The 14,870-nt window shown below is 32.6% G+C and overlaps 1 protein-coding gene across 1 annotated transcript in view; it reads left to right on the top strand.

The window, feature by feature from the left end:
* Positions 1–14,767, top strand: part of LOC134715125 (uncharacterized) — a 41,504-nt gene extending 26,737 nt beyond the window's left edge. Inside the window, exons 16-21 of the mRNA XM_063577065.1 lie at positions 422–601; positions 5,016–5,241; positions 6,492–6,665; positions 10,849–11,030; positions 11,839–12,016; positions 12,668–14,767. Of these exons, the coding sequence (XP_063433135.1) occupies positions 422–601; positions 5,016–5,241; positions 6,492–6,665; positions 10,849–11,030; positions 11,839–12,016; positions 12,668–13,026 (1,299 nt within the window). The 3' untranslated portion in view covers positions 13,027–14,767. The remainder of the gene's footprint in view (positions 1–421; positions 602–5,015; positions 5,242–6,491; positions 6,666–10,848; positions 11,031–11,838; positions 12,017–12,667) is intronic.
* Positions 14,768–14,870: the final 103 nt, after the last annotated feature.

Raw genomic sequence — 14,870 nt, 5'->3', positions numbered from 1 at the left:
TCAATACTATACATAGATTTTTTTTCCATTTCTGTTTCGGAAACCTTTTTTTTTTATCATTCTCCTGCATAGATGAATTCTATTTCTTTGCTGCAAATCCTCATCTTCAAATGTCTTGACCTTTAAGTGATAATCCTCAAACATTTCTTTGATTATTGTTAAAAAATTAAATGATAGTCTGAATACAATGCTATTCTTTAAGTGAACTTTTATACACAATTATTGTGCTTTTGTTAAAAATCCCTTTAATAAGAGATAACTAGATCATAATTTCAAAAAACTGTAGATTGGTAATTGCCCTCAGTCTGACATATTAGTCAAAGATTAATATTTTGTTGCCAGTCCAATAAAATGTTGCTAAACATCATATTTGTCATAAAATTTAAGATTTATATTTTAAAAATATTTTTATTTTTTTCAGTTAAGAAACTATTTAGAAAGTACTTTATTTGAATTGAAAGAAATATGGATGAAGAGAATGATATATTCCACATGTGTACAGTGTCCGTGTGATAAATCATGTAGTCTCCATGGAAACCAAAAGTGCCAGGATGTAAATTGTTTACATTTCTTGAATCTTGATGAGTGCCTTACATCAAAGGTAAACATTACATTTAAGAGTTGTGGTAATCATTTCTTTAATTTTACCCATCTTTGCATATATGTTTGCAAATAAAAAAAGTTACCTTTGATGAAGTGAGCTTTTACAGCAACTTAAGTTTGCAAAATTTCTGAACACATTCTACAAATGATTTACGAAAAAATAGTCGAATTTCATGTGATATTAAGCACTTTTATGTAGTTTAATTCTGATGTTTTTTTCATGTTCTCTTAAAAAAATAAATGTTTTCATGTGAATGAATTTTTTTAACCAATAAATTGTGCGGATAAATTCAAAAGAATTCCAATCACTTACCGGTATATATTTTTTTGTCTTAACATCTACCAAGGACTTATATAGAAGGATTCTAATCTCACAATTTTTGGAAAATATGTAGAGAATCCTTGGATTTGAAAATATCTTCTATACATTTTTAAATTGCTTATAGTTAATCTTATACCTTAATACCTTATTGATAACCATGAAAATTCTTCTGTACATGTAAAAAACATTAAGACTTCAGACAAAATAAATTTTATATATTTCTATTTACGTCCCTGCATCTACCAAAAGACTAAAATGAATATAAGGCTCCTTTTTAGCTCACCTGGCCCGAAGGGCCAAGTGAGCTTTTCTCATCACTTGGCGTCCGTCGTCCGTCGTCGTCCGTCGTCGTCCGTCGTCGTCCGTCGTCGTCTGTCGTCGTCCGTCGTCGTCGTCGTCCGTCGTCGTTAACTTTTACAAAAATCTTCTCCTCTGAAACTACTGGGCCAAATCAAACCAAACTTGGCCACAATCATCATTGGGGTATCTAGTTTAAAAAATGTGTGGGGTGACCCGGTCAACCAACCAAGATGGCCGCCACGGCTAAAAATAGAACATAGGGGTAAAATGCAGTTTTTGGCTTATAACTCAAAAACCAAAGCATTTAGAGCAAATCTGACATGGGGTAAAAATGTTAATCAGGTCAAGATCTATCTGCCCTGAAATTTTCAGATGAATGGGTCAATCGGTTGTTGGGTTGCTGCCCCTGAATTGGTAATTTTGAAGAAATTTTGCTGTTTTTGGTTATTATCTTGAATATTATTATAGTTAGAGATAAACTGTAAACAGCAATAATGTTTAGCAAAGTAAGATCTACAAATAAGTCAACATGACCAAAATGGTCAGTTGACCCGTTTAGGAGTTATTGCCCTTTATAGTCAATTTTTAACCATTTTTCGTTAATTAAAGTAGTCTTTTACAAAAATCTTCTCCTCTGAAACTACTTGGCCAAATTAATCCAAACTTGGCCTAAATCATTTTTGGGGTATCTAGTTTAAAAAATGTGTGGCGTGACCTGGTCAACCAACCAAGATGGCCGTCACGGCTAAAAATAGAACAAAGGGGTAAAATGCAGTTTTTGGCTTATAACTCAAAAACCAAAGCATTTTGAGGAAATCTGACATGGGATAAAAATGTTTATCAGGTCAAGATCTATCTGCTGTAAAATTTTCAGATGAATCGGTCAATCAGTTGTTGGGTTGCTGCCCCTGAATTGGTAATTTTGAGGAAATTTTGCTGTTTTTGGTTATTATCTTGAATATTATTATAGATAGAGATAAACTGTAAACAGCAATAATGTTCAGCAAAGTAAGATCTACAAATAAGTCAACATGACCAAAATGGTCAGTTGACCCGTTTAGGAGTTATTGCCCTTTATAGTCAATTTTTAACCATTTTTCGTAAATTAAAGTAATCTTTTACAAAAATCTTCTCCTCTGAAACTACTTGGCCAAATTAATCCAAACTTGGCCACAATCATCTTTGGGGTATCTAGTTTAAAAAATGTGTGGCGTGATCTGGTCAACCAACCAAGATGGCCGCCACCGCTAAAAATAGAACATAGGGGTAAAATGCAGTTTTTGGCTTATAACTCAAAAACCAAAGCATTTTGAGGAAATCTGACATGGGATAAAAATGTTTATCAGGTCAAGAACTATCTGCCCTGAAATTTTCAGATGAATCGGTCAATTGGTTGTTGGGTTGCTGCCCCTGAATTGGTAATTTTGAGGAAATTTTGCAGTTTTTGGTTATTATCTTGAATATTATTATAGATAGAGATAAACTGTAAACAGCAATAATGTTCAGCAAAGTAAGATCTACAAATAAGTCAACATGACCAAAATGGTCAGTTGACCCGTTTAGGAGTTATTGCCCTTTATAGTCAATTTTTAACCATTTTTCGTTAATTAAAGTAGTCTTTTACAAAAATCTTCTCCTCTGAAACTACTTGGCCAAATTAATCCAAACTTGGCCTAAATCATTTTTGGGGTATCTAGTTTAAAAAATGTGTGGCGTGACCTGGTCAACCAACCAAGATGGCCGTCACGGCTAAAAATAGAACAAAGGGGTAAAATGCAGTTTTTGGCTTATAACTCAAAAACCAAAGCATTTTGAGGAAATCTGACATGGGATAAAAATGTTTATCAGGTCAAGATCTATCTGCTGTAAAATTTTCAGATGAATCGGTCAATCGGTTGTTGGGTTGCTGCCCCTGAATTGGTAATTTTGAGGAAATTTTGCTGTTTTTGGTTATTATCTTGAATATTATTATAGATAGAGATAAACTGTAAATAGCAATAATGTTCAGCAAAGTAAGATCTACAAATAAGTCAACATGACCAAAATGGTCAGTTGACCCGTTTAGGAGTTATTGCCCTTTATAGTCAATTTTTAACCATTTTTCGTAAATTAAAGTAATCTTTTACAAAAATCTTCTCCTCTGAAACTACTTGGCCAAATTAATCCAAACTTGGCCACAATCATCTTTGGGGTATCTAGTTTAAAAAATGTGTGGCGTGATCTGGTCAACCAACCAAGATGGCCGCCACCGCTAAAAATAGAACATAGGGGTAAAATGCAGTTTTTGGCTTATAACTCAAAAACCAAAGCATTTTGAGGAAATCTGACATGGGATAAAAATGTTTATCAGGTCAAGAACTATCTGCCCTGAAATTTTCAGATGAATCGGTCAATTGGTTGTTGGGTTGCTGCCCCTGAATTGGTAATTTTGAGGAAATTTTGCAGTTTTTGGTTATTATCTTGAATATTATTATAGATAGAGATAAACTGTAAACAGCAATAATGTTCAGCAAAGTAAGATCTACAAATAAGTCAACATGACCAAAATGGTCAGTTGACCCGTTTAGGAGTTATTGCCCTTTATAGTCAATTTTTAACCATTTTTCGTAAATTAAAGTAATCTTTTACAAAAATCTTCTCCTCTGAAACTACTTGGCCAAATTAATCCAAACTTGGCCACAATCATCTTTGGGGTATCTAGTTTAAAAAATGTGTGGCGTGACCTGGTCAACCAACCAAGATGGCCGCCACCGCTAAAAATAGAACATAGGGGTAAAATGCAGTTTTTGGCTTATAACTCAAAAACCAAAGCATTTTGAGGAAATCTGACATGGGATAAAAATGTTTATCAGGTCAAGAACTATCTGCCCTGAAATTTTCAGATGAATCGGTCAATTGGTTGTTGGGTTGCTGCCCCTGAATTGGTAATTTTGAGGAAATTTTGCTGTTTTTGGTTATTATCTTGAATATTATTATAGATAGAGATAAATTGTAAACAGCAATAATGTTCAGCAAAGTAAGATCTACAAATAAGTCAACATGACCAAAATGGTCAGTTGACCCTTTTAGGAGTTATTGCCCTTTATAGTCAATCTTTAACCATTTTTCATAAATCTGAAAAATGTGTCCGATGACCTGGCCATTCAACCAAGATGGCCGCCACGGCTAAAAATAGAACATAGGGGTAAAATGCAGTTTTTTGCTTATAACTATGAAACCAAAGCATCTAGAGCAAATCTGACAAGAAGTTAAATTGTTAATCAAGTCAATATCTATCTACCCTGAATTTTTCAGATGAATTGGACAACTGGTTGTTGGGTTGCTGCCCTCCAATTGGTAATTTTTAAAGAAATTTGTCCGTTTTTGGTTATCTTGAATACTATTATAGATAGCGATAAACTGTAAACAGCAATAATGTTCAGCAAAGTAAGATCTACAAATAAGTCAACATGACCTAAATGGTCAATTGACCCCTTAAGGAGTTATTGCCCTTTATAGTCAATTTTTAACAATTTTCATTAATTTGGTAAATTTATGTAAATTTTTACCAAATATAGTTCTCTGTTACTAATGGGCAAAGTTCATGATAGATATAATTGTAAGAAGCAAAATCGTTCAGTAAAGTAAGAACTTCAAACACATCACCATAACCAAAATACAATTTTGTCATGAATCCATTTGTGTCCTTTGTTTAATATGCACATAGACCAAGGTGAGCGACACAGGCTCTTTAGAGCCTCTAGTTTACTGATAGCATATAACTATTTACTGACTTCCTTTTAATGTACAGGTTGTATGCTGTGATTATAGAAGAGTAAAAACAAACAACATACAGAACTTTTACCCTCAACCATTACCCCTAGGACTACAGGGGAACATTCTACCTCAAATAGATATTGAAAAAGAAAATATAGAAAAATACAACAATCAGCTTCCAGTGTGGATAAAAGGTTCTGCAAAGCTTCTCAGTTCAGGAGAGGAAAACCAGGACTGGATGGCTTTGTCCAAACTTATGGGTAAATATATTATTTTTTTTTAAAGAGAGAGATTTTTAAACTCTAATCTTCTTTCAAGCTTCCCTAGGATCTCTTGTGTTGTACATCCACCAACATTTAAAATAATATTCACTCAGTCAGGAGAGTATAAATATGTAGGAGTCTAAAGTGCGATGGTCAGGCTAAAGTGCGATGGTTGTTTGTTTGCTAAAGTGCAATGGTATAACACGCTAGAGAGCAATGGTAAAGCATGCTAAAGTGTGATGGACCAAAAGAGAAAGGTTCAAGGGCACTAATGTTAAAAACAAGTCTTTTTGCAAAATCAAGTTTGTTATGATATAACATATAATACGATAGGCTTTAGCTTTGCTGTTAGTCTTATGTGACCTTATAATAATTGCTTAAAAGGGTTATTTAGGTGTCACAAAATACTATTTTTCCTTTAAATGAATTTTAACGATTCAGTTGTATTATATTGATTTTTGGATGCTTAACGTCCAGTGGCAAATATTTCATGCATGTTTAGGAAGAGGGGTGTATTGGATAATTCATGTAGCATGCCGTTTACACAGCCTATTTATTTTAAATACATCCCCTTTAAGTTGTCAGTTACAAATACAAAATTCGATCATTGTCAGAATAAATATTTGTATTAGCTTTAATTTAAATGGGAGATAAAGGGGTTGTTGTTCAAGCTTTTCCCTTTTTCGTAGCAAGTATTAATACATGTTTATATTTTACTACAATGTACACACTGATGTTTTAATGGACAATTTATGAACTTGTACCTTTATTTACGGACGTTTATACTCTTCAATAAAATCGACAATGTTTAACGATAACGAAAACATTAATATGCATCTGTTCACTTCCATTATTTATTTCATCTTCCTGCATGTTCATTTTTGGTTTGTATAAATGACTGTGTCATAATCCAACTACGTCAGTACTTTCTGGGACTATCACATTTTAGGGTATGTAGGCATCAGACTTTAGAGTAGACGATAACACTTTAGCATAACTATCGTACTGTAGCGTCCCCGTCGCACTTCAGAGTTCTACATATTTATCTTGGTATTTGTTTCCTGAAATGAACAGCAAACTACAAATGATATGAAAAGTTGGATCTTCCAATGGTTCTTGTTAACTTCATCTTCATAAGAATTTTCCTTTCATTCACTGTCATAACAATTGTATTAGTCAGAAGTGGTTCAGGATTTTTAACATCTTTAGCTATTTGTTTGTTTATGTCTAATAACGTCCATTTTTAGGTTATAAAGAAGAACAAAGAGATAATTTAATGGATAACATTAATCCAGCTTTAGCTCTCCTGGCTGACTGGATCCATGCTGGTGGCAATACAGGTTTAGCAGTAGATATGTTGATAAGTTACCTGGAGAAGTTAGAGAGAGATGATGTCATTGATGTTATAAACACTGGAAGAGGTAAAAACAATTATTTGCTTTCACATCGGGTCAATTCTTACACAACTTAGATGGATGAAATTTAATAGTGTAAATTAAAAAAAAATTGTAGTTGAAGTTTCAATTCTTGCAAAAATAGTATTTGAATAAAAACGTAAAAATCAGCAGTCAAATTTGAAATATAGATCTACAGAAGAATAGAATAAATAGAATGTCACTTTAGATTAAGATTTTGTGAAATCCAATAAACAGAATTTTGTTTATAAAAGTCATATGTTATTGCAGTGCACTTTACTGTTTTATTGATATGAAAAATAAAAGGTGTGACTGGATTCCTTTTTAGCTCACCTACCCCGAAGGGCCAAGTGAGCTTTTCCCATCACTTGGCGTCTGGCGTCATCCGGCGTCAGTCGTCGTTGTTAACTTTTACAAAAATCTTCCCCTCTGAAACTACGTGGCCAAAATCATCATTGGGGTATCTAGTTTAAAAAATGTGTTCGGTGACCCGGTCAACCAACCAAGATGGCCGCCATGGCTAAAATAAAAAATCTGACTGTGGTTAAATTGTTCATCAGGTCAAGATTTATCTGCCCATAAATTTTCAGATATATTGGACAATCCGTTGTTGGGTTGCTGCCCCTGAATTGGTAATTTAATGGAAATTTTACTGTTTTGGGTTATTATCTTGAATACTATTATAGATATAGATAGACTGTTAACAGGAATAATGTTCAGCAAAGTAAGATTTACAAATAAGTCAACATGACCAAAATGGTCAGTTGACCCCTTTAGGAGTTATTGCCCTTTATAGTCAATTTTTAACCATTTTTCGTAAATCTTAGTAATCTTTTACAAAAAATCTTCTTCTCTGAAACTACTGTGCCAAATTAATCCAAACTTGGCCACAATTATCATTGGGGTATCTATTTAAAAAAATGTGTTCGGTGACCCGGTCAACCAACCAAGATGGCCGCCATGGCTTAAAATAGAACATAAGGGGTAAAATGCAGTTTTTGGCTTATAACTCAAAGACCAAAGCATTCAGAGCAAATCTGACTGTGGTTAAATTGTTCATCAGGTCAAGATCTATCTGCCCTTAAAATTTCAGATATATCGGACAATCCGTTGTTGGGTTGCTGCCCCTGAATTGGTAATTTTATGGAAATTTTACTGTTTTGGGTTATTATCTTGAATACCATTATAGATAAAGATAAACTGTAAACAGCAATAATGTTCAGCAAAGTAAGATTTACAAATAAGTCAACTTGACCGAAATGGTCAGTTGACCCCTTTAGGAGTTATTGCCCTTTATAGTCAATTTTTAACCATTTTTCGTTAATCTTAGTAATCTTTTACAAAAATCTTCTTCTCTGAAACTACTGTGCCAAATTAATCCAAACCTGGCCACAATCATCATTGGGGTATCTTATTTCAAAAATGTGTTCGGTGACCCAGTGAACCAACCAAGATGGCCGCCATGGCTTAAAATAGAACATAAGGGGTAAAATGCAGTTTTTGGCTTATAACTCAAAAACCAAAGCATTTAGAGCAAATCTGACTGTGGTTAAATTGTTCATCAGGTCAAGATCTATCTGTCCTTAAATTTTCAGATAAATCGGACAATCCATTGTTGGGTTGTTGCCCCTGAATTGGTAATTTTATGGAAATTTTACTGTTTTGGGTTATTATCTTGAATACCATTATAGATAGAGATAAACTGTAAACAGCAATAATGTTCAGAAAAATAAGATTTACAAAGAATTTAACATGACTGAAATGGTCAATTGACCCCCTAAGGAGTTATTGTCCTTTATAGTCAATTTTTAACAATTTCATAAAATTTGTAAATTTATACTAACATTTTCCACTGAAACTACTGGGCCAAGTTCATTATAGATAAAGATAATTGTAAGCAGCAAGAATGTTCAGTAAAGTAAGATGTACAAACACATCACCATCACCAAAACACAATTTTGTCATGAATCTATTTGCTTCTTTTGTTTAATATTCACATATATATACCAAGGTGAGCGACACAGGCTCGTTAGAGCCTCTAGTTCGTAAATCTAAGTTATCTTTTACAAAAATCTTCTTCTCTAAAACTACTGGGCCAAATTAAACCAAACTTGGCCACAATCCTCATTGGGGTATTTAGAATAAAAATTGTGTCCGATGACCCTGCCAACCGACCAAGATGGCCACCATGGCTAAAAATAGAACATAGGGGTAAAATGCAGTTTTTGGCTTATAACTCAAAAACCAAAGCATTTAGAGCAAATCTGATAGGGGTTGATATTGTTTATCAGGTCAAGATCTATCTGCTTTTAAATTTTCAGATGAAGTGGACAACTGGTTGTAAGGTTGCTGCCCCTGAATTGATAATTTTAAGGAAATTTTGCTGTTTTTTGTTATTATCTTGAATATTATTATAGATAGAGATAAACAGTAAACAGCAATAATTTACAGCAAAGTAAGACCTAAAAATAAGTCAACATGACCAAAATTGTCAATTGACCCCTAAGGAGTTGTTGCCCTTTATAGTCAATTTTTTAACAATTTTCATAAATTTTGTAAATTTTTACTAACATTTTCCACTGAAACCAATAATTATAGATTAGGAAAATTGTACACAGCAAGAATGTTCAGTAAAGTAAGATCTACAAAGACATCACCATCACCAAAAACACAATTTTGTCATGAATCCATCTGTGTCCTTTGTTGAATATTCACATAGACCAAGGTGAGCGACACAGGCTCTTTAGAGCCTCTAGTTTGTACATTCTTTACAATTATAGATCTATTTCATTTATTTCTCTAGTAGTATAAATGTGACACATACTTTTTGTTTGATAATCAGATGTAGTTCAACAAGTTCTTTGTAGACACAACATTTTATAAGATTTCAAAACACCGCCCTACTATGTTTGATATGCCTTAAGAACTTAAGAATATTTTTTTGTTCAAAATAAGAAAATATGTTGTGTTATTGTTAAGAATGGATTGTCTCCAGGGTTTCCGCTGGCGGTTGCCATTTTCGCAATTTGCGAAAAAATAATAATAGTGGCGATTAAAATTCGTCATTGACGAAAGAATTTGGCGAAAGAAATACATAAAATGATTTATTTTCAGCCATCTTGTTTATTTACTTTTTTTCGGGTTTCTCTGACTTTACCGATCAGACAATAAACAGAATTCACCTTGAACTCGTTAAGATTTTGACAGAAAATCAATAATCAGCTGATTGCATTCATAGCTATCGACTTCAAAGAACTAATTAATAAAGGTGTTGATTGTATGATATGACAAAATGAAATGGTTAAAGGGCTTCTGTCACATGTTACAAAAGGGATTTATTAATCACTTTGCGACGCACATGTTTGAAGCAAACATTTTACCCTTCCTCTCCTTCTTTTAATGATAGTCCAGAAAATAAAATTGTTGTTATGACGAAAAATGTTCAAAAGCAAGAAAGGTCTCTGATTTAAAACTTTATCCTTTTACTTTCATATAGAACATTGATTTGAGTGGGTACTTCAAAGTCGTTTCAGTGACACATGTGTTTCAAGCATATTGTTTTACTTATTTAAGATGGTCTAGAAATGAAAACTGTCGTTATGATGAAATCTATTCAAAAGGTCGGCATGAGAGTAACCCTTCAATGTAACGACTACACCTTACACGAGTGATCAATTCCAAGTGATAAGATGCTTTGTTTTGTTTTGTTGTTAAAAAACACTTCTTATTTAGGGGGGGGGGGGGGCTGGATAAAAGAGAAATTTTAAAAGAAAAATAAAGTTGTGTTACTTGGTGAAAAAAATAATAGAGTGGTGAAAAATATATTGTTTTGGCGAAAGAGGTGGCGAAAAAAAAAAATTACCCAGGGGAAACCCTGATTGTCTCCCTTATGTAAAGACTTTCTCAACGTTTGTACTGTCTCTTAAAATTAGAAGAGTTTGACCAATTCAAACTAGCAACAATATAGTGGAGAGGGCTGAAAGTGGCATTAAAACATCAACAATAAATCAATCAATGAAAGATTTTCATAGCTTTAATAAAAATAGCTGAATTCAAGGCGCAAATTTTAGATTTGTATAATTACAACATTATGATTTTTATCATAGAAATTTCTGTGACATAATAATGTTGTTTTTCATTGTACAAAAGAGCACTTTAAAAAATCTGGAACTGTTATTTTATTTTATAGCTGATTCCACCCAGGAACCACCACAAGTGTTCATCAGCTATCAGTGGGATATACAAGATGAAGTGAGCCTGTTACGTGACAAACTGGAGAAGTCTGGATTCTCATGTTGGATGGATATTGGTCAGATGGGGGGAGGTGATCAGCTGAGTACTAAAATTGATGCAGGAGTTAGACAGTGCAAGGTATTGTAACATTTTTTTTTAATCATTTGCCTATTAACATATTATACTTAAGAAATTATTCATGGGGGCTTGAATATATCGTGATTTTACCACGGGTTGGCCCTTTATGACAAATATTTTACCCTGAGAGTAAGCAAGGGGTAAAATATCGGCATAAAGGGCCAACCCGTGGTAAAATAAAGATATATTCAAGCCCCCATGAATTATTTCGATTCTAATAGGACAAATTCGGCAATTCTTTTGGATCGAAGCGGTCTAGGTGTAGGCAAATATTTGCCGTTCCCATACATAAACACACTTTTAAAATGGCGCAAAAGAACGGATTAAACGAATTAGTGACAAGCTTAAACTATTTACAATAACGTATTTAGATAGTTTTGAATGCATTTTAATGATAATTTACATATTTGTTTTATTTGTGTAAAAAAAAAATTGGCTTAAACAACAGTTTAACATGGTTTGTTTACGTTTCAATGTTGTGATGATTTTCCGTTTCACAAGCGTGTATTTTCCCGTAAAATGCTTATATTCTGACGTCGGGTATCTCATTCATAAACAAACATATTACGTGGGAGTGCGAACAGAACATCCTAATCAATATATTCTTATTTTACCACGGGTGTGTACTCAAAGCATTTGAAGGACGTCATGTTAGAATCATGTTTCATTTACTCTCATTCATATGATAATACTTTTCCAAAACAAAGTATACACTGTAGTACATAGCAGAGTTTAATTCTGGTTGAAATTTTTTTTTTTTAATAAGCATATTTTTCAATTCATAAAGATATTTGACTTTTATTTTTAGATATTTTTGTCATGTCTGACTCCTAAGTACATCATATCTCATCACTGTAACAGAGAACTTAGTCTTGCCGATCTATTGAAGAAACCTGTCATACCAATCATGTTTGAGTCAGTATCTTGGCCGCCACCTGGTGGCATGTCTCTCATCTTCTCACAGCTCGTCTATATACAGATGAAAGGTAAAAGTGATTTTAGATATAAAAAAAGAAGATGTGGTTTGTTTGCCAATGAGATAACTCTACACAAGAGACCAAATGACACAGAAATTGACAACTATAGGTCCCCATACTGCTGAAGTTTAAAGAACCTTTGTGGATGATAAGATTAGAAAGAATTTTTTTTTTTTATACAACAAAGATTCCATGTAAACATTTGAAGTAATTTTGCCCTAAACATTTGTATCCTTTTAAATTTTTGAATATATGCATACTGGGGCTTAATACCGCCACATGTAGGTTGCTGTACTGATATTTTAAAAGATGAGAATTGAAAAATTTATTCTTTATAAAAAAAAATATTTAAGGACCACCATAATGCCACAGAAATTTAGAATTAGTCTACCACAAGTTAAAAATTACTGTAAACCAACTTATTCCTGTACATTCTCAATTTGGCTTATAGATCTCTCAAGGCAACTTTGCAGCAATTTATTTTCTTGATATATTTATATAAGGAAAGATCTAAGTTTGACATATTCCTGACAATTCAAATTCAAGTTATTTTTCTTCTCATGAAACTTGTAAAAAAAAAGTTGCTTGCCAACATTACTTTGTTTACTGATATTTACTGTATAAATATATATAAATTAAAACTTTGATATTCCTTTACAGGAGTGGGAGGCCATGGAGGAACAGGTATTCATGCTGATTTAAATGACAAGTACAGGGAAATAATACACAAAGTTATGATGTTTGCTCAACCAGATTTAAATAAATACTTTGAAAGTGAACAACCAGTTTTATACAGTCCTGATGAGGAAGAGGATACTCAGAGTCGTAACTCACGAGACTCGCACGAACGGTTGTTACAAGATATCGCAGAAAGATTTAGTGCTAGAAATTTGAATTTGACTAGGGCATATCTTCCTCCAGTCATACCACAACCAGTGGACAATGCATTAGATAATGATCAACGTGTTCAACAACAACAAGTTCATGTTAGCAAGTGTTCAGTTTGTACTGTTTTGTAAGATAGGCCTCATATTTATTAATCTTTATTATTTGTTCAGTTTGTACTGTTTTGTAAGATAGGCCTCATATTTATTGATCTTTATTATTTTGTCCTACAAGTGTTCAGTTTGTACTCTTTTGTAAGATAGGCCTCATATTTATTAATCTTTATTATTTTTTTCCCACAAAGTGTTTTTGACCGACGGGTATTTTATAGTGTTATTTTATTTCCTTAGGATTTATAAATAAGTGGAAATAAAGGTTAATGATTAAAAAAGTTTAGAATGGTCAGTTCATTTGTAAAAGTCATTTTATATTTTAATTCTGTTTCTAGTGAAAAGTTTTACACTTTTGTTTTGTACTTGATTTACAATTGTTCTTTTTTTTCTATATTACTTTATTTTCTTTTTACTTTGTAACAGTTCATTATAAACTTTATGATTTTTTCTATGTAAAATTTATACCTAAACACTTGTTAATCTTTTCTATCATGATATTAAGATATTGTTAACAATATCAATTGTTTTATATGTTGAATATATTATATTGAACACTTGAAAGTAAATCTCAAGGTGTTTAGATAGAACAGCTAACAATTATTAATCATCAGATTTTGACTTGAATGAGCATCATAACAGCCCTCACTAGTTGAGCAGGAACTGTTTACATTTCTGAGTCAACTAAGTTTACCACCAGTTTTAGTTTGGTCGGTATATGGATGCCATTTAAAAGTCCTTTGTAAAGAATTATGTATTCTATATGCTTTTATCAACTTTACAAATTTAGTTTACCCCAGAGTGCTTTCATTTTATATATCCAGTGAACTTATAATTCCCCTTATCAAAATTAAAAGGACTATGGGTAATTCCACTCATCTTACATCAAAATGAAAAAACTTTAATACATCATTGGCTGAATTTCTTTTGGTTTTGGACGCTTCAAACCAATCATAATATTTTGGTGTGCACTTTTAATATATTACCCAAAATGCATTAGATTCTAAAAGAGTGAATTAAGGATACTTCTGAAACAAGAAGGTCTGCTTCACATCCTGATCTTTTTCTTGATATTGACTCAGATAGATTTATACTTTGATTAAAAGGAACAAATGTTCTAACTCAATGTGAGTCAGCAATAAAACCAGTATTTGTATGACAGTAGATATATCTTGTCAATTAATGGTATGAGGTGGGCGGGTGTTGTCCTTTTCTGTAGTTAAAAAGTTTCATTTCCATGCAATGATTTGTCTTTCTAAAATTGAGAATGGAAATGGGGAGTGTGTCAAAGAGACAACAACCTAACCAAAGAGCAGAAAACCGTCAAAGGCCATCAATTGGTAAGTAACACTGCTAGAAAATCCCACACCCTGAGGTGTGCTTCAGCTGGCACAAAATGTGTACTTGTTCAATAAAAATAGAATTCACATCAAACTCTAAAACATATGATTGAACTGTCATATACTATTATACAAGTTGTATCAGATTTTATAGGAAGTATTCTTTTGTAATCCTCCCCCAAATCCAGACCGTCATTATATTCTTTTGAAATAGATAGATCAGTGATACATTCATTGTTCTTACATTCTGTTCTCTTTCTGTTTTAGATGTATTGTTATAAATTTATCCCAAATGTTTCATCTCTAAATATTATTATTTGCTTATACTGTTTATACTGTATTTTCCTGTTATGTTTATTTTTCTCTCATTTTTTATATGAAGACTCTTTACATCAAGCACAATTACAATAAAATATGTTATTTTTGTTCATTTCATGTTGATAGTATAGAACTAAAATGTTTTGAATTTGTTACTTTGTTAGATGACTTTATAGACATGAAGAAATGTGTACCTCCAGACTAGAGAAC

This window comes from Mytilus trossulus, chromosome 1 (assembly GCF_036588685.1).
Source record: "Mytilus trossulus isolate FHL-02 chromosome 1, PNRI_Mtr1.1.1.hap1, whole genome shotgun sequence".
Taxonomy (NCBI): domain Eukaryota; kingdom Metazoa; phylum Mollusca; class Bivalvia; order Mytilida; family Mytilidae; genus Mytilus; species Mytilus trossulus.
This window is presented reverse-complemented; position numbering and strand designations above follow the sequence as displayed.